Source organism: Lithobates pipiens, unplaced genomic scaffold (genome assembly GCF_037356315.1).
Source record: "Lithobates pipiens isolate NorthernLeopardFrog02 unplaced genomic scaffold, aLitPip1_a1.2 Scaffold_37, whole genome shotgun sequence".
In the NCBI taxonomy this organism is placed as follows: Eukaryota; Metazoa; Chordata; class Amphibia; order Anura; family Ranidae; genus Lithobates; species Lithobates pipiens.
Genome location: NW_027507825.1, coordinates 14827297 through 14849600, shown reverse-complemented (window position 1 = coordinate 14849600; position 22304 = coordinate 14827297). Strand labels below are relative to the sequence as shown.

Here is a 22304-nt window from a genome sequence, read left to right as displayed (position 1 = left end):
AACGCATAGAGGAAGCAATTCTTCTAAGTCTTACCACCGGCATTCATATTCTAAGTCTAAACATCACGGCTCACCCTCAAGATCTGGGCGCCGTAGCGAGGATCGATCTCGCTCCTCCAAGGCTCATCCTGCCGTTCAGTTATTAATACTTGCTGGGGATGCAGATCGCAAGTTCTTACTGGGAAATCCCTGTGTGACCTCTGCTTTTCCAAAGCCTCTAGTGAGAGAGGGGGTACGGACCAGCATCTAAGGTCCCTTGTGGAAAATGTGGTGAAGAATCCCTCAAGGGGATCGGTGCCAGTCAGGCTCCTGTGCCTCAGTCAGAAGTCACCTCAGTCTCCAGTCAGGGAGTCGCATGCTCAGGAGCTTCTGAGGAAGATAGTACCTGTGTGGGGTTTGACTTTGCCTTACTCTCCCCCTTGGTGAAAGTTATCAGAGAGGCTGTGAACTTGGCTAATCCTTCCAAACAAAGGAAGTATTTTAAGCATCTTAAAAGGGAGCGTCTTAACTTTCCATTCCTGTCTGAACTTGGTGAGGTCATCACGGATGAATGGACTAAAAGTTGAGAAAAAGAATAGTATGCTCTCAAAAGTCCTAAGGTTATATCCCTTTAAGGAGGATGAGGTCAAGTATCTGGTTTCAGCTCCTCTCGTGGATGCAGCAGTGATGAGACTAGTAAAACATGTAACCCTTCCATTGGAAGATACAGTTTCATTTAAAGAGGAAGTAAACCCTTCCAAACAACTTGGACCTATAGGTAAGCCTAGATTAAGGCTTACCTGTAGGTCCAAGCAATATCTCCTAAACCTATATGGTTTAGGAGATATTTGCCCGAAAATGGGCACCGCTGTCTATGGCGCATGCACCGTAGACAGCGGCGCGCAGGTGCACTAAATGCGGCAAATCCAAGAATGGATTTGCCAAATTTGTCGACTCCCGTGCGCATGCGCGGGAGTGACGTCATCGCGGCTTCGCCGTATGACAGCAACGGAGCTGCGAGGCGCGACTCCCGTGCGCATGCGCGGGAGTGACGTCATCGCGGCTTCGCCGTATGACAGCAACGGAGCTGCGAGGCGCGACTCCCGTGCGCATGCGCGGGAGTGACGTCATCGCGGTTGCGCCGCTGTCATTGGTCGGAGCTGCGAGACGCCACCAGCAAGATGGACGCGGCGGACTACAGGGATCAGCGGCGACTTCGCTGGCTCCTGTGTCAGGTAAGTGACACATAATGAGCTACTATGCGATGCATAGTAGTCCATTATGCTTTACCTTTGCAGGGAAAAAAAGAGGAAGTAAACCCATCAGGGTTTACTTCCTCTTTAAGGATGCCTTAGATAGGCGGATTGATTCCGATTTAAAAAGAGTCTACCTCACTGCTGGTTTGGCATGCAAGCCAGCATTGGCTTTAGCGGCAATGTCCAAGGCCATGGAAGTCTGGACGGACAGGGTGGATGATACCCTCAGAAACATTTCGGATGAAGTCGCAAAACTCTCCTATCCAGGAGTTACGGCTTGTATCGGCTTTTCTGGGGCAGGCTTCGATTGACATCATCCGCTTGGTGTCTCGGGTTATGCTTTCAGCTGTAACCGCCAAACGGGCTCTTGGGCTCCGTCCCTGGCTGGCTGATTCAGCATCTAAACAGGTGTAGTGCCATATCCCTTTCGAGGGTTCTTCCCTTTTTGGGAATGAGTCGGATAATGCCATAACCCGGGCCTCTGGTGGGAAGTCGGGGTTTCTCCCTCAGGATAGACGTTTAGAAAGCCAGACGAGATTTTTTCCTAAAAAGCAATATCAAGAGCAGGCCAGGGAGGCCCGTAGCTATAGACCGGGTCAAAAATATTCCAGGTCATGGAAGTCAAGGCAGTCCTCCTTTCAAGAAATCCGCCAAGAGCAGTGCGACAGGAGAGAGGGAACCAAGCAAATCTTTTTGAGATTGGGCCCGCTCAGATAGGCCAGGTGGGGGCTCATCTTCTACTTTTTCGGCATGTCTGGGCAGCTTCAGTCCAGGACTTCTGAACCGTCAGAACGGTCTCTTCAGGTCATTCTTGGACCTTTAGCAGGTCCCCAGGACTAAAGTATGTTCCCACCTCCCTTCCGACCTCAGAAGAAAAAAAGGCAGATCCTGTTGGCCTACGTGAAATCTTTACTGGCTCAAGGCGCTGCCGTTCCCGTGCCAGATGATCAACGAGGGAGAGGAATTTATTCTCCTCTTTTTATGGTCCAAAAGAAAAACGGTTCTTGGAGGCCAGTCATAGACCTTACACATCTGAATCATTTTATCAAAAAGGAAAAGGTTCAAGATAGAAACCTTGTCAACAATACAACAGTCAGGCGTCTGGATGTTTTCAATAAACCGTCCTTTTTCAAGGACCTAGGACGCTTACTTTCATGTCTCTGTGGCAGAAGATTTTCAGCAGTTTCTGCGATTTTCAGTAGGAAAACCACATCTTCAGTTCGTATGTCTTCCGTTCGGGCTTTCAACATCCCCCCGAGTCTTTCAAAGGTGTTGTTGGCCGTAGTGGCTCTATTGAGATCCAAGGGGATTCGTCTTCACCACTATTTGGACGATCTTCTGCTGCTAGTCCAGGACAGAGACCGTCTGTTATTGCACAAGGATCAGGTTATTTCCACTCTTCAAGAATTCGGTTGGATCCTGAATCTAGAAAAGAGTCAGTTAATTCCTTCTCAGTCTCTTGTATTCCTAGGCGCACTCTTCAACACAGTGAAGGGCTCCATCTCATTACCCGAAGAGAAAGTAGCGGTAATTCGGGACAGAATTCGTCCGGCCCTCTCAGCCTCCCATCTCCCGGCTCTTCAGTGCCTGAGAATTATTGGCACTATGGTGGCCACCATTCCAATGGCGAAGTGGGCCCAATGGAAGATGAGACCATTCCAAAAAGGGTTTCTTCACCAATGGTTAGGCGACAAGACTCAACTTATCCGGATCACATCCTCAATGAGAATCTCTCTGCCCTGGTGGCTTCGGAAGGAGAATCTATTCAGTTGTCATTCCATTCTCCCCATCTCATGGATATCAATAACTTTGGATGCCAGCAACAGGGGCTGGGGCGCCCACTGTTTGACGGAAGTAGCACAAGGCACCTGGGACTTCCCTTCCAGGGGGATGGTGTCGAATATTCTAGAATTAAAGACAGCCTTCCGGGCGCTCCTAGCCTTTCGTCATCTGATCTCAGGAACTTCGGTTCTTCTCGGACTAGACAACACAACAGCAGTGGCATATATAGGGTGACAAGGAGGTACTCGGAGTCTGTCCCTTCTTCAGGGGGTAGAGCCAATCATGTCTTGGGCTCAGAAGAACCTGGTCAGCATTACAGCAACTTATGTTCCAGGAACGCAGAACGTCCAAGCGGACTTCCTGTCTTGAGTCAATCTGGACAACAACGAATGGTCTCTTCACGAGGAAGTTTTCAGGCGGATTCTAACGTTATGTTTCTCCCCAGAGGTTGACCTATTTGCCTCTCCTTGCAACAAGAAACTGGCAAGGTATTATTCCAGGTTTCGGGATCCTCAGGCTTACGGAGTGGATGCACTGATGGATCGATGGCGGTTCAACAAAGCTTACGCCTTTCCTCCGATTCCTATTATTCTACAGTTCCTGCGGAGACTGAAATCAGAAGCAGTAGAGGTGATAGCTGTAATACCTCTTTGGCCCAACAGGCCATGGTTTCCGCTTCTAATGCTCCTCAGCGTCAGAGATCCGATTCCCTTACCTCTCAGACCCGATCTTCTATCCCAGGGCTCGAAGCTCCATCCCTGTCCGGCCCATCTATGTCTGAGGGTCTGGTTTTTGAGAGGGGAAGATTAGAGGCTCTGGGTTGTCCCAAGGAGGCCTTTTCTACTCTCATGAGTGCAAGGAGGAAAAGTACCAACCAGGTGTATGAAAGGATTTGGTCTAGATTCACAAGTCACTTGTCTTCCAAGTCTTGCTCTAATGGTAATCTGACGGTTCAGGATGTTTTGACTCTCTTACAGTCCAGACTAGACATTCCCCTATCTGTCAGCGCTCTTCGTGTACAAGTCTCTGGAGTATCCTGGACTAAACATCCCTTGGTTCAGCAATTCTTTAAAGGAGCAATTAGACTTAGACCACAGAGGAAACCTAGATTCCCCAAGTGGATTTACCGCTGGTTCTCGTCTTCTGGACTGAACACTTTCAATCAAAGAATTGTCCCTAATGACATCTTTTTTGGTAGCCATATCTTCAGCAAAAGGAGTCTCTGAGTTTCAGTCTTTAGGATCAAAGGATCCTTTCCTCACATTTTTTCCTGACAGAGTGGTCCTAATGCCAATACTGGGGTCGAATCCATAGGTTACCTCAGTCTTCCACGAAATTCAGGATATTACTCTTCCTACCTTTAATTCGGCTGGGAGTCAGGATCTTCATCCTCTCGACATGGGAATTATTCTGAAACGATACTTGGAGGCAACAGCTTCTTTCCGGCAATCAGATTATCTTTTTGTTCTTTTTCACTGTAAAAACAAAGGCCTTTGGGCTTTGGTCAGATCCATCGCCACGTGGGTGGTTCAGGCGATCCAGTGGGCTTTTAAAGAGAAGGGCTTGGCTCCTCCTGAGGCGGTTACGGCACATTCCACGAGAAGTCTCTCTACTTCTTGGGCAGCTTCACGTCATGTGGCTCCTGAGTTTATCTGCAAGGCTGCCTCTTGGTCATCCATTCATGGCTCACTATTGTGTCGAACCTACCAGTTTATCTTCCATTGATTTTGGTTTAAAGGTGCTGTCGATTGACAGTGTTACATACATTTTTGTTCAGCATTTTTGCCCTCCCGAGTGTGTTTGGCGAGTTATTTCCCACACGTTGCTGCCATGGAGTCTGTCAGGAAAACGGAAAATTCCTATCAAAATACTTACCGTAATTTTCCTTTCCTGATGGACTCCATGGCAGCAGGAGTTCCCTCCCAAAATGGCTGGAGTAGGCTAGTTACCGAACACGGCCCTGGGCAGGGAGCAAAGATTTATGGGAGTGGTGTCCTATAGGGTAGTGGAGGCGGGACTTAACCCACACGTTGCTGCCATGGAGTCCATCAGGAAAGGAAAATTACGGTAAGTATTTTGATAGGAATTTTCCGTTTATTTACAAAGTTTTGAAACTGAAACAAAAAAAAAACATTTTTTTTCTCAAAATTTTCGGTATTTTTTTTATTTGTTTAGCAAAAAATAAAAACCGCAGAGGTGATCAAATACCACCAAAATAAAGCTCTATTTGTGGGAAAAAAATGATAAAAATTTCATTTGGGTACAGTATAGCATGACCGCGCAATTGTCATTCAAAGTGCGACAGCGCTGAAAGCTTAAAATTGGTCTAGGCAGGAAGGTGTTTAAGTGCCCGGTATTGAAGTGGTTAAAGAAAAAAAAAAAATAAACACAAAAATGTCAAGAACACTGCCTGCAAGGGCCAGTCATACAACCACTCACCCAAACAGGACTCCACGTAACACCAACGAGCGCCCGAGCCAAAATCGAATTACCCTAATGGGGCAACAAGGGCGGCCAAAAGGGAATGTTTTCTGACCAACTATAAAGTAAGAAAGAGAGAAAATAATCCAAAAAATATATAAAAAAAATGAATGGAGAAATGTATTTTTGTCTGCCATCACAGATAATAAAAATCTGAAGGACAGATACAGGTAGCTGAAATCAGCCAAGAAATGCAAAAATGCGGATTTCAGCTACCTGTGTCTGTCCGTCAGATTTTGTATCCGTGATGATAGCCAAAAATACATTTCTCCATTCATATATAAATATATATTTTTTTTGTATTACTTTCTATCTTTCTTTATAGTTGTTTAGAAAAAAATGTCCGTTTTGGCTGCCCTCATTGCTGATTCCACGTTGGTGGAGTCACGTGGAGTCCTGTTTGGGTGAGTGGTTGGGTGACTAGCCCTGGCAGACAGTGTTCGACATTTTTGTTTTTGTGTTTTTTTTTCTTTAAGTATGAATTCTAAACATGACCCAAGTGTATGTTCTCTCTATATATTTAGTCATGTGTGTCGTGCTACCTTGGTATATCCCCCCGAGGAAGCCCATGGTGGCGAAACACGTCAGGATAAACGCACCACTACCCGCACGTCAAGATATCTTTTTCTATACCTGGCACTTCTCTATACCAGTTGCACCAATGTATATCTTATCTGACACCAAATATCTGTGTTTTTATATGTCTTAAATAAAAAGTGATATTTTTATTGTATATGGTCCTTCATTGTATTCAGCACTTAAAAAATCCTGCTAAAAACTCCCTCTTTGTCTACATTGTTCATTCGGGGATGTTGGTGCATTTTTTTAACCTGTCCCCACTCCAAATCACCACTCACGTGTAATATATAGCCCAATTTTTTTGTAAAATAGGAAAGTTGATGTTACGGTGAGTAAATAGATACCGAAAATGTCATGCTTTAACCACTTAAGCCTCGGACCAATTGTCAGCCTAAGGACCAGAGGTCTTTTTACAATTTGGCACTGCACTGCTTTAACTGGTAATTGCGCGGTCATGCAATGTTGTACCCAAACGAAATTTGCGTCCTTTTCTTCCCACAAATAGAGCTTTCATTTGATGGTATTTGATTGCCTCTGCGATTTTTATTTTTTACGATATAAAAGACTGAAAATTTGGAAAAAAAATATATATTTTCTACTTTTTGTTATAAGAAAAATCGAATAAACTAAATTTTAGTCATACATTTAGGCCAAAATGTATTCAGCCACATGTCTTTAGTAAAAAAAATGTCAATAAGCGTATATTTATTGGTTTGCGCAAAAGTTATAGCGTCTACAAACTAGAGTACATTTTCTGGAATTTACACAGCTTTTAATTTATGACATTTCTTGAGGTGCTAAAATGGCAGGGCAGTACAACCCCCCCCCCCAAATGACCCCATTTTGGAAAGTAGACACCCCAAGGAAATTGCTGAGGGGCATGTTGAGTCCATTGAATTTTTTTTTTTGTCCCAAGTGATTGAATAATGAAAAAAAAATTTTTTACAAAAAGTTGTCACTAAATGATATATTGCTCACACATACCATAGTTATATGTGGAATTGCACCCCAAAATATATTCTGCTGCTTCTCCTGAGTACGGGGATACCACATATGTGGGACTTTTTGGAAGTCTAGCCGCGTACGGGACCCCGAAAACCAATCACTGCCTTCAGGATTTCTAAGGGTGCAAATTTTTGATTTCACTCCTCACTACCTATCACAGTTTCGAAGGCCATAAAATGCCAAAATAGCACAAACCCCCCCCCCCCCCCCCCCCCAAGATATTTACTGAGAGGCATGTTGAGTCCATGAAATATTTTATATTTTGCCACAAGTTGCGGGAATATTACAAACTTTTTTTTTTTTTTTTTTGCACAAAGTTGTCACTAAATGATATATTGCTCACACATGCTATGGGCATAAGTCAAATTACACCCCAAAATAAATTCTGCTGCTTCTCCCGAGCACAGGGATACCACATATGTGGGACTTTTTGGGAGCCTAGCCACGTACGGCACCCCCCGAAAACCAATCACTGCCTTCAGGATTTGAATATAAAATGCTACCAAAAAAAACTGTTAGCGATGGCAGGGATCAGGCCCGACTCTGCGATCGCTGCAGTTATGTGTTTAGTGTTTTGTAAGTGACAGTGATCGATCGATACTGCACTTGGGTGGGCTGGGCGGAGGGGCAAAACGCAGGTGCCAGCAGGTATCTGGGCTGATCCCGCTAACAATGTGTTTTTTTGGAACCCTAAACTGCTGGGGACGCTAGTATAGATCTGATCAGATCAGATATTGATCTGTTCAGATTCTATACCACTACGGGAGGTTTATGCTTTGCACGTGGGTGTTAGCGGTACTGGCACTGACCTAGCTCTGCCTGGGGTGACGCAGACCCTGACCCTAAAACCTAATTGATATCACCCGCCGGGTGATCAGGGGGTTAAACCTTTATTGGGTAATAAATGGTGGGTGCCCTGATGCTATAAAAAGCAAACTAACTAACCAGAGTCACCCGTAACACTTATAAGGTGATCGCTGGTGAAAGGGTTAACTAGGGGCAATCAGGGGGTTCAAATTTTTATTAGGTAGTATATGGGGGTCCCTGGCGCTATATAAAAAACCTGACGGGGAACCTAAATAACTAACTAGCTAACCAGCGTCACCAGTGACACTTATACTGTGATCGCTGGTGAAAGGGTTAACTAGGGGCAATCAGGGGGTTAAAATCTTTATTAGGTAGTATATGGGGGGTACCTAGCGCTATAAAAACCTGGCGGTGAACATAAAAAATAACTAGCTACCTAGCGACACCAGTGACACTAATGCAGCGATCAGAAAAACGATTGCTTAGTGACACTGGCAAAAGGGGGTGAAAGGGTTACCTGGGGGCAATCAGGGGGTTAAAACCATTATTAGGTAGTATATGGGGGTCCCTGACGCTATATAAAAACCTGACGGGGAACCTAAATAACTAACTGGCTATCCAGCATCACCAGTGACACTTATATGGTGATCGCTGGTGAAAGGGTTAACTCTAGGGGCAATCAGGGGGTTAAACCTTTATTAGGGGGGGTAGGGGGCTACCCTGGACCTAACACTAACTGCCCTGACACTTTTTACTGTCACAACTGACACTAAATGCAGTGATCAGTAAATAAATGATCACTGCAATCAGTGACTGGGAGGGGGGGGGGGGGGAGATCGGGGGTGATTTGTGTGCCTATGTGTACCTACGTGTCAGTGTAGTGTTGGTGCACTTACTATGTGTTCTCCTCGCTGTCCGGTCAAAAAGACCGCCCCGAGGAGAATGACATCACTTCCTCACTGCCTGTGTTTACACTACACAGGCAGGGAAGCTTCTCATTCGCCAGGAGCGATCGAGAGGGGGTGGCCAGAAACCAACGGCCATCTCCTCATCCCGGATCGCTCCTGAAGCGAAACGGACCACCGCACCCGCTGGAAGGCAAGCACGTACCGATACGTGCTTGTGCCTGTCGGTGCCATTGTGCCGACGTATATTTACATGCCGCGGTCCTTAAGTGGTTAATGTCTAAACCACTGGCAACAAAAGTGAAAATGTCCGAATTGGGCCCAATTAGCCATTTTCCCTCCCCAGTGTCATGTGACTCGTCAGTGTTACAAGGTCTCAGATGTGAATGGGGAGCAGGTGTGTTAAATTTGGTGTTATCGCTCTCACTCACTCATACTGGTCACTGGGAGTTCAACATGGCACCTCATGGCAAAGACCTCTCTGAGGATCTGAAAAAAATAATTGTTGCTCTACATAAAGATGGCCTTAAGTTGAGGTCACGTGCTCAGCATCATATCCAGAGGTTGTCTTTGGGAAATAGACGTATTAGGGCTGCCAGCATTTCTGCAGAGGTTGAAGGGGTTGGGGGTCAGCCTGTCAGTGCTCAGACCATCAGCCGCACACTGCATCAAATTGGTCTGCATGGCTGTCATCCCAGAAGGAAGCCTCTTCTAAAGATGATGCACAAGAAAGCCCGCAAACAGTTTGCTGAAGACAAGCAGACTAAGGACATGGATTACTGGAACCGTGTCCTGTGGTCTGATGAGAGCAAGATAAACTTATTTGGTTCAGATGGTTCACTCAAACTGTCATTTCTTCTGTGTTGTCACATGAAAAGGCAGAATAAAATAGTTACAAAAATGTGAGGGGTGTACTCACTTTTGTGAGATAATGTGTGTGTAAATGTATTAATACTACTATTATCATCCTACTGTACACAAGAAACTTACATTGTTCAGCGTGGATGCATGACTCGGTCTTTGCGGGGTGTTGGGGACACTCTTGGTGTTGGCCGACCCTCCAAGCCAACCGGTCACCCACCTTGTCACACCGCGGTTTTCCTCCACCAGAAGCTGCAATAAAGAAACCACAAAAGAAAGATCTCAGCAAAGACAACTTGCATATTCTGGGACCTCCACCTCCCTGACCAGGACAGGGTCACCCCCAATCCTCCCAGAATCTGAGAGGAAATGTCCCAGTCACATCGCACCCTCTTCTTGTTACATAGAGGTGGGTCAAATAGGCGACTTCTGCAAGCAGTACCAATCCCTGAATTCAACCTAGCTTCTGTCCTACTGCAGTCCTTTTATAGCAGAGCTCAGACTAGGAGAGGGAGGTGCAGCCAGCAGTGCTGCAGTGTTCATGTGCTGACGAAGTACATGCTGACAGGGGGAAGAGAGCAGAGTGACATATGAGCTCAGTCTGCTGCTTTCCCCTTCACTGTTCAGTCACAGGCTGGAGAGGGGACATGATTTACTTAAATGCAACACAGAAAACTGAGGTCTCAGTGTTGTGTTATGTGGCAGAGCTGTGTAAATCTCAAAAATGGATGGACAGAAACAAATCCTTTGGAAAGGAAAAACGCTCCTATATACTGTATGCATTTCATTTCTGTATTTAGTGGTTGTCCTGGATTTCAGCTTTAGTGTCACTAAACCCAAAAGCCCGCACTCACTATATCCGCTCTCCCCACGACTCCGCACTCACTATATCCGCTCTCCCCACGACTCCGCACTCACTATATCCGCTCTCCCCACGACTCCGCACTCACTCCATCCGCTCTCCCCACGACTCCGCACTCACTCCATCCGCTCTCCCCACGACTCCGCACTCACTCCATCCGCTCTCCCCACGACTCCGCACTCACTCCATCCGCTCTCCCCACGACTCCGCACTCACTATATCCGCTCTCCCCACGACTCCGCACTCACTATATCCGCTCTCCCCACGACTCCGCACTCACTATATCCGCTCTCCCCACGACTCCGCACTCACTATATCCGCTCTCCCCACGACTCCGCACTCACTATATCCGCTCTCCCCACGACTCCGCACTCACTATATCCGCTCTCCCCACGACTCCGCACTCACTATATCCGCTCTCCCCACGACTCCGCACTCACTATATCCGCTCTCCCCACGACTCCGAACTCACTATATCCGCTCTCCCCACGACTCCGCACTCACTATATCCGCTCTCCCCACGACTCCGCACTCACTATATCCGCTCTCCCCACGACTCCGCACTCACTATATCCGCTCTCCCCACGACTCCGCACTCACTATATCCGCTCTCCCCACGACTCCGCACTCACTATATCCGCTCTCCCCACGACTCCGCACTCACTATATCCGCTCTCCCCACGACTCCGCACTCACTATATCCGCTCTCCCCACGACTCCGCACTCACTATATCCGCTCTCCCCACGACTCCGCACTCACTATATACGCTCTCCCCACGACTCCGCACTCACTATATCCGCTCTCCCCACGACTCCGCACTCACTATATCCGCTCTCCCCAGGACTCCGCACTCACTATATCCGCTCTCCCCACGACTCCGCACTCACTATATCCGCTCTCCCCAGGACTCCGCACTCACTATATCCGCTCTCCCCACGACTCCGCACTCACTATATCCGCTCTCCCCACGACTCCGCACTCACTATATCCGCTCTCCCCACGACTCCGCACTCACTATATCCGCTCTCCCCAGGACTCCGCACTCACTATATCCGCTCTCCCACAGAACATGGAAATGCAATTATTTTGGTAAATATAAACTGCTAAGTATCTTTTCTCATCAGCAGTATATAGCAGTCTTGTGACTTTTATCAGTGTCTGGTTAAAGCTCGTAAGAGTTTTCATTCTCCTCTGACTGTCCCATGAGGCTGCATGACCCCCTGACCCTCTGTCTGTACAGTTCTGATTGGACCTGTGCTGATCACATGCACCCTCCCAAGGAAAAAAAAAAAAAACTTCCTAGCAATACACACCCAACTGACCATATGCCGAGTGCCCCCAAGAGTCTGTACTGTTAGGAGATGGATTGGGGACAGTAAAAAAAGGGGGGGGGGGATCAGAGAAGACAGGATCAAACAGCCTTTTTATACAATGCAGAAGATTAACCCCTTAGGTTCCACAGCGAGTATAACCAGCATGCTTTACTGTATATACAGACTGATTTTACTGTTGTGGGTTTAGTAACACTTTAGGATCTCCATCATATACCTCTTACATCTGCAAACTTTTCTTGTAGCTCCCGGGAACCCTTTATGTGCAGAGCTCCCCCCAAAAATCCAAGGGGGCGAAAAAAAAAAAAAAAAAATAATCGAAAGTACATTTACAGCTCCTCCCCAAACTTCAGTTTGGGCAATGATAAAGCAGTAGCCTTTAACCCCTTGGGGTTGGCAGCACGTAAATATGGGGCCTCTCTGCACCTGGTCCTTGGCGCCAAGGGGCCCACACATTTGCGTGAATTGCTGTGCATAAGCTGTGCTGAGAGTACTCACGCTCCCGGAGCCTAAACAAAAGCTCCCCGATCGCTGCTTGCGATTGAGTTTTTGGATCATGTGACTGCCAATGACGGCGGTTATGTGCTCTAAAGCCCCGCCTCCCAGCATTATAAACCTCTTAAAGGGCTGGGAGGCGCCGGCCTTAAGAGGTTAAATGAGGTAGTACCTGTCATTCCCCTCCTATAAGCATGTCTGCAATGTTACAGAGCAAACACAATAGCTCTCATTCAGCTGCCTCTCTGCCTCCCAGTCTTCTGGGTATAGCATTACAGGGAGCTAATATAAAAAGACAGATTACAGCATGTGTACTAGCTGTACAAGAAATATAAACAATAATGAGTTGATAACTGGGAAAATAACGTAGAGGAAAACGTAAAATGCTTATTATGACGACTAATTATGAAGACTGAAAGAAAATATAGTGTACGCACAGCAATACTTAACTCAATGTGGCTTCACTTTGACTGAATTACTCCATTTAGATTTAAGTCCAACCAGGTGCATGGCACCTCTTGGACTTACCTCTATTTATATCTGACAGGTTTATTGCACTCCTACAGGAGACACGTAGGCCTCAGAGGAGAGACGCAAAAATATAGCAGCTTATGCCTGCCCCTCCTCTCTGCTGCCCATTCACAGAAGACTTAGTATTTTGTGAATTAGTTCACTTCATACAAAGGCTTCTTGGACTGGGCATGGGAGTAGCGGGCATAGCTGCTGCATCAACTCTGCTGCTGAAGGAGCTGAAACCAAAAAAGGTCCAGTATTGGAGCTCCTGGAATTATAATGATAGCGGTCATCCAGGAGCTCCATAAACCAGATGTAAATACTGATAAGTCCAGGAGGTGTCATGCATCTCACTTGGACTCAAATTTTGGTATGCCTGCACTTTTTACAAAGAAGCTGAATTCCTGGAAATCAGCTTTAATGCACCGTTTTTTGTTGCTATCAAGTTATAAGGCGGATTGTCAGCTCTAATTCAGCCAGTGGTCTCATTACAGCACATCCCCCTGTGGTAGTTGCACAATGCTATGGTCTGACAGTGCGCACAATAATGATGGACACACTACAAGTCAAGGAACGCAGTACACACCTCATCCACCTCGTTTTTCTGGAGTCCGAGTATGCTGCCCATTAAACGCAGGACCTCGTGACGCTTGTTTTTTGGGGTGTGGAAGTGCCCGACAAACAGATTCCGCATTAAGAGCCTGAAAGAAAAAAAAATAGATAAAGAATAGAGTAGAAGCATCCCTAGACCCAAAAACAAATGCAACATATTGCATCTTGACAGTTCCTTGGATGTGGCGGCTGCATTTTTGGGGGATCCTGCCAGCAATACACTTCCTGTCCTAAGATGACAATGAACACTAACTGTACGGCATCAGGATAACAAATAGGACTACATGAGTCTGCCCCTTTCCTCTTTTCTATAAAAGAGAGGGGTTCTGTAGTCCTCAGATAGAGGACAATGTAACTAATAACTTCTTGTGCACTCTGCCTGTGCTGAATGCTGAATCAGCTCAAAAGATTTCTGTCAAATTTCTGTCAGGTTTAACAGAATTTTTTTAACTTACTGGACGGATAACAAAATGCTTGTCAAGGGTATATTTAACAGACTGAAAGGGAAACCCCCCCCCCCCCCAAAAAAAACAGGAAGTTAAATTTTAGGGTTTACAGAACTCTTTAACCACCTCCCAGCCGACCCATAGTAAAAATAAACAAAAAAAAGTAGCAACACTTATTCTGGGAGGATGCAATAGAACGTCCTCCCAATTGCGCAGCCTTGGGGTGCGTAGTGGCACAATCCGTGACCTGCGGTATCCACTGTACACAGCGGAGCACAGATCATTGCGCCAAGCTTCTGTATGCGCCCCTAGTACAAAGTGATCGCTGTGACCAATCACAGACATCACATGTCCATTATCAACAATGGCTTTCATTCAAAACCATTGTGTGTACTATTGTGATCCCTATGATTGGCCACAATCACATGGTACAGAGGCCATTCACAGCAGACCTATACCATGTTATAGCTGTGACCAATCACAGTCTCACAGTAGTAAGCAAGGTTTCATGAATGAACAATGTTTATTTATATTAGAGAGACTAGTCAGTGTCCCTGATCACTGTCACATCAGTTATTTGTTGATACACTGCACTGTTGAGTAAGAAAAAAACATAGATCTCTATATATATATATATATATGTATGTATGTATGTATGTATGTATGTATGTATGCATGCATGTATGTATGTATGTATATATATATATATATCTATCTCAAGTCTAATTTATTATATTCCTTGATTAAATAATATTATATTCCTTGAAATTATATAATTTATTATATTCCTTGATTTTTCCCAAAATTTTGATTAAAAAACGACTTAAAAAACATAACAAGAAAACCCCCCAAAAAACTCGCCATGGCTCTTACTACATACCTCAGTCTACTTTCCAAAAAGGGCTCATTTAGGGAGATTTGTACTGTCCTCACATTTTCATAGTTTCATAGTTAGTAAGGTTGAATAAAGACACCAGTCCATCCAGTTCAACCTGAGTGAGTGTCTACAATTGTCCCTTTCCCTGTACATTGCTACACCCACATCGGTCCCTATCCTCAAGGAATCCAAGGTCCCCATTCATATACTAGGGCCAATTTTGGACAGAATCCCGAAGCCAATTAGCCTACCTGCATGTCTTTGGATTGTGGGAGGAAACTGGAGTACCCGGAGGAAACCCACACAGGCACAGGGAGAACATGCAAACTCCAGGCAGGTAGTGTCATGGTTGGGATCTGAACCAGCGACCTTCTTACTGCTAGGTGAGAGTGCTAACCTCTACACCACTGTGCTGCCCAGTCCTCAAGAAATGGGACAGGCCATCAGTACATAGCGATTTCCACATATATATATATTAAAGTTTGTAGACTCTATATAACAGGGCTAGATAAACCCCAGGCGCCTGGTCACCATGGCAACAAGAAATTGCGCCCTGGCGCTGCACACCCTGCTTTGTGTCATGGGCTCCGCTTGCCCATCAGCAGGCCCAGGACCGGCATAGCAGGTGCAGCTGGGTAGAGGGGAGGGAGGAGAGGGGACACACGTCTGCTCTCCCCCGCTTGTTGCTGACCCGGGAAGTGACGTGTGATGTCACTTCCGGGCCCCCGTTATAAGTTTCTTCGGCGATCAAAGCCAGGAAAGAATGTAATGCAGTGCAATGTGCATCACATTCAGTGGAGCACAGGGGAGACATACAGGGTCAAGGGTCTTCGTTGGATGGAGATGGGGCTCAGGTAAGTATTAGGGGGGCTGCTGCACAGAGGTGTTTTTTTTTACCTTCATTCATAGAATGCATGGAGGTAAAAAATCTTCAGCCTTTACATACACTTGAAGGAACAAGCTATGTGGAATAGTGAGAACGGGAGCCGGCCGATCTTCGAGACATGTATCAATGTGCAGTAACCCAGAGCAACTGACTTTCACTAACCCCAACACACTACCAAAAAACCCCTCACTGATCTCTACTGGAAGCCTTTCTCCTCCACATTATACACAGTGAGTAGCAGACGATCCCCAGGAAATAATAATTATTGTTTTCCTTTACTGGGAAGATTCGGTTCTGCAGACAGTTTACAACAAGCCGAGAACACACATGTGGGATCAATCGCCGGCAGCCCCGGGCTAGCAACATGTTTGACGTTTTACATTTCTCTGATCCCAGGATGGAAATGAAGACCACAAACAAGATACGAGAGGCTGGAGGACAGGAAGAGATCCATGCAGGAGGTTTAAAGGGCTCATCTATAAAAAAACAACAAAAAAACAAAAACCCTCCCTGGAGTTGTATGAAATGTAACACAATATAAACTGATTAGGGACCCTGCAGTTCATGGGGAGATGAATCACATAGAATACATGCAGCCTATTTTAAGTTTATAAATCTTTGAAAAAAACAAAAAAAAAGTAGCAGTACAGAATGCCCAAAACTCTTCAGATGGAAGCCCCTGATCTCTGAGGTACGAAGCAATTATCAGTAGACCAAAGACAGAGCCTTGAAGGCATATAAGAGGCCATGGTCTCTGCAGGTTGCAAAAAAAAAAAATATATATATATAAAAATCGAAGCTGGGCTCTGTACGTTATCTGATCCGATTTGTATGTTCCTGGAGTCATGGCCTGCAACCTCCACATCATGCTGTGATACAGAAGGCTGCACTGCCACTAGAGGGAGCTGTTATGAGATAGGAGTACTTATGCATTAGGCCGTTTTCTCAGTAGCTCCCTCTAGTGGCAGTCTGCAGCGCAGCGGGATGTAAACTGAAGCTGCAGGCCGTGGTGGCAGAAAATACTGATACCCCGCTCTGTAATAACCCCCAGCTCTGCTGATCCCCGCTCCATAGTAACCCCAGCTCTGCTGATCCCCCCCACTGTGTAGTAACCCCCAGCTCTGCTGATCACCCACTGCGTAGTAATCCCCAGCTCTGCTGATCTCCCACTGCATAGTAACCCCCAGCTCTGCTGACCCCCCACTGCGTAGTAACCCCCAGCCATGCTGATCCCCGCTCTGTGGTAACCCCCAGCTCTGCTGTTCCCACTCCGTAGTAACCCCCAGCCCTGCTGATCCCCGCTCTGTGGTAACCCCCAGCTCTGCTGTTCCCACTCCGTAGTAACCCCCAGCCATGCTGATCCCCACTCTGTGGTAACCCCCAGCTCTGCTGTTCCCACTCTGTAGTAACCCCCAGCCCTGCTGATCCCCGCTCTGTGGTGACCCCCAGCTCTGCTGTTCCCACTCCGTAGTAACCCCCAGCTCTGCTGATCCCCACTCCGTAGTAACCCCCAGCCCTGCTGATCCCCGCTCTGTGGTGACCCCCAGCTCTGCTGTTCCCACTCCGTAGTAACCCCCAGCTCTGCTGATCCTCCTGTCTCTCTGGTCCCCACTCATCTCAGGCTACATTGTTCCAATACTTAGCACAAAGTGAGACATTGCTAGTTTCTCCTGCACTGGTCCCCCAGCTGATCCTCTGCCGCTCAGTCCCCTATCTTTAGTCCCATTCACCTTCTGCTATAGCATTCCTATGTTGTCCACCACATGTGCCCTCTGCTAGTTGTTCTGCTCCAGTCCGGACCCCGCTCACCTTCCTGCTGCTGCATGCTGCACACCAGACACTCCCAAAATATATACACATGAACCGGGAGTAACGGCTGACAATATCTTTTCAGTTCCCTTGTTGGTTACCCAGTGCATGCTGGGATATCTCATACCTGCAATACCTCCAAAGCAAAGCTAACTGAATAAAAGCCTCTCAAAAGCTGCAGGTGCTGAAAGCAATCATTGCCAGACTTCTATGGAGGCTTTGGAGATGCTTTGAAGCACAAATAAAGCGTCAAGTGAAGCAAACGTGTTAACAGGACTGTAAGGTGACCATTTTATGTAGTGACAGGGGTTCGATTGTCATTCAGAGTGCTTTAGATAAGCGTGTACACTGCCACATTTTGAAGCAAGTGTATAAGCCCTAAAAGACAAGGAAGGATTGATCTGTATCCTCTATAAAGGGATCCATTCATACAGACATGAATGTGCAAGGTGACCACGTCTCTGTGTAGAACATTAGTACAGGTCTTTGACAATGCCGGGAGTCACTTACTTGTCTACCTTCCCCTCGGTGCTATGGATCAGATTCATGAGCTTATTCTGAGCATCATCCAGCATCTCCTGCTTCAGATCTCCTGAAAGAGACAGAAAAGCTGTAAGTCAGTCACTGGGGTACCAAAAAAAATAAAAAATCAGTTTAGCTATACACATTCAAGGTGTGTTTTGTATTTTCTTCCGGATCTGTGCAGTAATCCAGTGCGAGACTTCCTGTAATAAAGACCGCTCACTGCTGATCTCTCTCCTTGTGCAGGGGGACTGGTCTTGTCTCCGCCCCTTCCTGTAGTTTTGTTGTGGGTAGAGCCTGCTGGGTCCCTCCTACAGCTCTGCTTTCTGCACAGGTTATGTACTGCACACTGATGATGTCACTGCTACTTTTACAAGGCGATATCTTGGTTTGCAAAGACATTTACAAGTGCAGAAAAAAAAAACCTGCTGATCTGTCAGAAATCCAGTGAGCTCCTAACTTCCTGTTTTAGCTGACAACACAATGCCTCTTCTGCACTGAAATCCCAACAGTGTAATTCCTGCTGAGCCAACCATTAGGCAGATAAGTATAGGGTTAAAGCTTCTGTCATATTTACTATAATAAATAATTTATATAGTGCCAACAGTTTGTGCAGCGCTTTACAACATGAGGGCAGACAGTACAATTACAATACAATTCAATACAGGAGGAATCAGTGGGCCCCGCTTACGATCTAGGAGGGAGTCATGTACTACTGCAGGGTGTGCTGCTACTACTGTAGAAATATCCCTTCACTTTCGGTCAGGACATGGTCCCAAAATAGCGCCAAAAGTGTCCGATAGAACGTCGCAGTCATGATTAAAATTGTAGATCTCCACCATTACTAATACATTTTTTTTTTTATAAAAATGCCATAAATCTATCCTCTATTTTGTAGGCGCTATAACTTTTACGCAAACCAATCAATATACGCTTATTGCAATTTTTTAACAAAAATATGTAGAAGAATACATATCGGCCTAAACTGATAAAAAAAATAAAAAAAATTTAATATATTTTTGGGGGATATTATAGCAAAAAGCCAAAATTGTCACTCTTTTTGTTTATAGCACAAAAAATAAAAACGCAGAGGTGATCAAATACCACCAAAAGAAAGCTCTATATAAGGAGACGTCAATTTTGTTTGGGTACAATATCGCAGGACCGCGCAATTGTCAGTTAAAGCGACGCAGTGCTGAAACACCAAACAAGTGCTCCAGTCAGGAAGGGGGTAAGCACCCATTCCAGAGGTAAAAAGAAAAGAAAATCACTTGATTCCACCATCCCAGCTGGCAGAACAGAATCATCGTAATCAACTGTAAAAAAAAAAAAAAAAAAATCAAAAAATAAATCTGACCGTCTGGATGTACACAAGTTGATTGATGGGTCAGCTTGGGTACAACCAGCCTGCCCATAGATGAATCAAATCTAGGTCGGTCCCTGCTGAGATTCGACCCATGTATGGGCTGGCTTTAAAAATCTGCCCAATGGGGGTCATAGAAATATAGAATTTACATTAAAAAAAAAAAAAAAAAGTTAGGACAACCCCAACCTAGAAAAAATAAAAATAAAATAAAAACAGGAATAAAATAAAATAAAAACAAAAAAAAAAAGATTTATATTTTAACCACTTGCTTACTGGGCACTTAAACCCCCCTCCTGCCCAGACCAATTTTCAGCTTTCAGCGCTGATGCACTTTGAATGACAATTGCGCGGTCATACAACACTGTACCCAAATGACATTGTTATCATTTTTTTCCCACAAATAGAGCTTTCTTTTGGTGGTATTTAATTACAGCTGGGAGTTTTATTTTTTGCTAAACAAAAAAAAAGATGCAAAAAAAATAAAATAAAATAAAATCATGTTTAAAGAGGAAGTAAACCCTGGTGAGTTTACTTCCTCTTTCAATCCCTGCAAAGGCAAAGCATAATGGATTACTATGCATTGCATACTACCCCATTAGGTGTCACTTACCTGACACAGGAGCCAGCAAAGTCACCGCTGTCCCCTGTAGTCTGCCACATACATCTTTTCGGTGGGGGTCACTCCCGCGCATGCGCACGGGAGCCGACACGCGCGGCAGCTCCGTCCCTGAGAATGCCGCGCTCAGTGCACCTGCGCGCCGCTGTCTACGGCGCATGCGCCGTAGACAGCGGTGCCCGTTTCGGGCAAATATCTCCTAAACCATATAGGTTTAGGAGATATTTCTTGGACCTACAGGTAAGCCTTAATCTAGGCTTACCTGTAGGTCAAAGTGGTTTGTAAGGGTTTACAACCACTTTAATAGTTTGTTATAACATTTTGCAAACAGGTCATTTTTCTCCTTCATTGAAGTGCACTGATGAGTCGGCACTGGTGGGCACTGATGGGCATAGTTAAGGTGGCACCGATAGGCACAGATAAAGTGGCACCGATAGGCACAGATAAAGTGGCACCGATAGGCACAGATAAGGCGGCACTGATGGGCAAAGATGGGCACAGATAAGATGGCATGGATGGGTGGCACTAATAGGTACCACTGATAGGTGGCACTGCTGAGCGGCACTGATGGGCACTGGTAGATGACACTGATGGGCACGGATATGTGGCACTGGGGTGCAGCACCGTTGTTGAGGCAGATTGTGGGCACTGATGGGTGGCACTGATGGGTGGCACTGATGTGTGGCACTATGGGCACTGCTGGGGGGCACTTTTTAATTACAGGAGGTGGCACTGGCAGGGGCAGGTGGGCACTGGTAAGCTGGCCGTGATCGGGACTGATGTCACGATCACGGCCGCTGGTGATCGGCTCTTTTTTTTTTCTCCTCGCGCTGTCAGCGCAAGGAGGAAAAATAGCCGATTACCGGCTCCGTTGTATCACATGATCAGCTGTCATTGGCTGACAGCTGATCACGTGGTAAGGGGTCGGGATTGACCCCTTGCTCGGATCCGTGATCAGGCGAGTCTCGTAGACTTGCCGATCACAGAGCGCGCCCCCCTCAGGTCAATAGACGTAGTCCCGGCAAAGGAGGTCCGCCCTGTAGCCGTGATTTGGCTATAGCGTGGATCTCTAGTGGTTAAAGCACCAATAAAAAGTAGATATGTATGAATGCAAAGAAAATCTGTGCCATATACTGTAATCCAAGCCACAAAAGTGTGACAGTTCAATGCCGGCTGTACGTATTCGCATGTTTATCAAGAAGAAAATCCCAAGACTGAGTTATTTTCATTCCTGCAGACAGGGCCAGGAGTTCTCTATTGTTTTCATACTATATCTTGATTTTATTTTTTTCCTGACAGAAATGGAATGTTTGCCTGATTACTAAATGACCTTAAATATTCCCCAGTGGATTCTGCATCAAGGCGTGAGAAGTTCTCTGAGCAAAAAAGAAAAAAAGAAAAAAAAAAAAGGAATGATATACAATAAGTCCATATATGTCAATGTCTGGATCCAGGCGGCATGTGAGGGGTAACGCCGATTCCACCACCAATCCACTGGAGAAACAGCTGAGACGAATCATAAACAAGCGGGATGATTTATGAAAACTGGAGGAAAGATGATGGCGAGCCGTAATGTGCCAACAACAATCTCTGGTGAAGGGTAAAATGGGGGGAATTGGGATTTCACATCCCTGCTATTGTTTAGTATAATTTACCTGCTAAACAAATCGCGGATTGGGAACCTGCCTCAACCAATCGACTCTCAGGAGTCTGTTGACAATGAGCAGCTAAAAAAAAAAGTAATTCTGATTGGCTACTGGACAACCCTGCTGCTCTAACAGGGCAGCCATTGTACGAAGATAGGTATGATGTGTCATATGACTGGCACCCTTCACCAGGCAGCCCTTCCTGTGCACATGTATGTAGCAACCTGATGTTTGGGCAGGGTTGCTATCAAATTTAGTTGCCAGGCGATAGTTGCCTTGGTCAATTGTTAGGAGATCCATTAACTCCTCTCTAAATCTGAACTTGTTGCACCCTTTCTCTTCTGTCACTGGGTGGCACTATGCTAGTGACATTAGATTAGACCGGGGCTTTGCAGGCTCAGACATCAATGGATGGTGTGTCTCAGCCAATGGGCTGGGATTTTATTTGGACCCTTGGCCTGCTGGGAGAACGCATTTATTTGGGGTGAAGTCAGGTGAGCGGGGTTCTGTGCCATCTGGATGGCTGTCTGGGTGGACGTGCGTTATGCTGCCCTGGGCTGCTAGTCTGGAAGCATAGGCCTATCCTGAAACACCTGTCTTCACAGCTGCCTGAGGTCTATCCATGAGCAGGAGAAGCAGCGTAGGGTTGGGACTACTGGCTTGTAGA

The 22304-nt window shown here is 46.0% G+C and overlaps 1 protein-coding gene across 1 annotated transcript in view; it reads right to left on the bottom strand.

The window, feature by feature from the left end:
- The window catches only part of TRIP11 (thyroid hormone receptor interactor 11), a 124735-nt gene that overhangs the window by 10851 nt on the left and 91580 nt on the right, over nt 1–22304 (bottom strand). Inside the window, exons 16-18 of the mRNA XM_077466751.1 lie at nt 17998–18079; nt 13444–13558; nt 9785–9907 (exon numbers count right to left, since the gene is read on the bottom strand). Coding sequence (XP_077322877.1) covers nt 9785–9907; nt 13444–13558; nt 17998–18079 — 320 coding nt within the window. The remainder of the gene's footprint in view (nt 1–9784; nt 9908–13443; nt 13559–17997; nt 18080–22304) is intronic.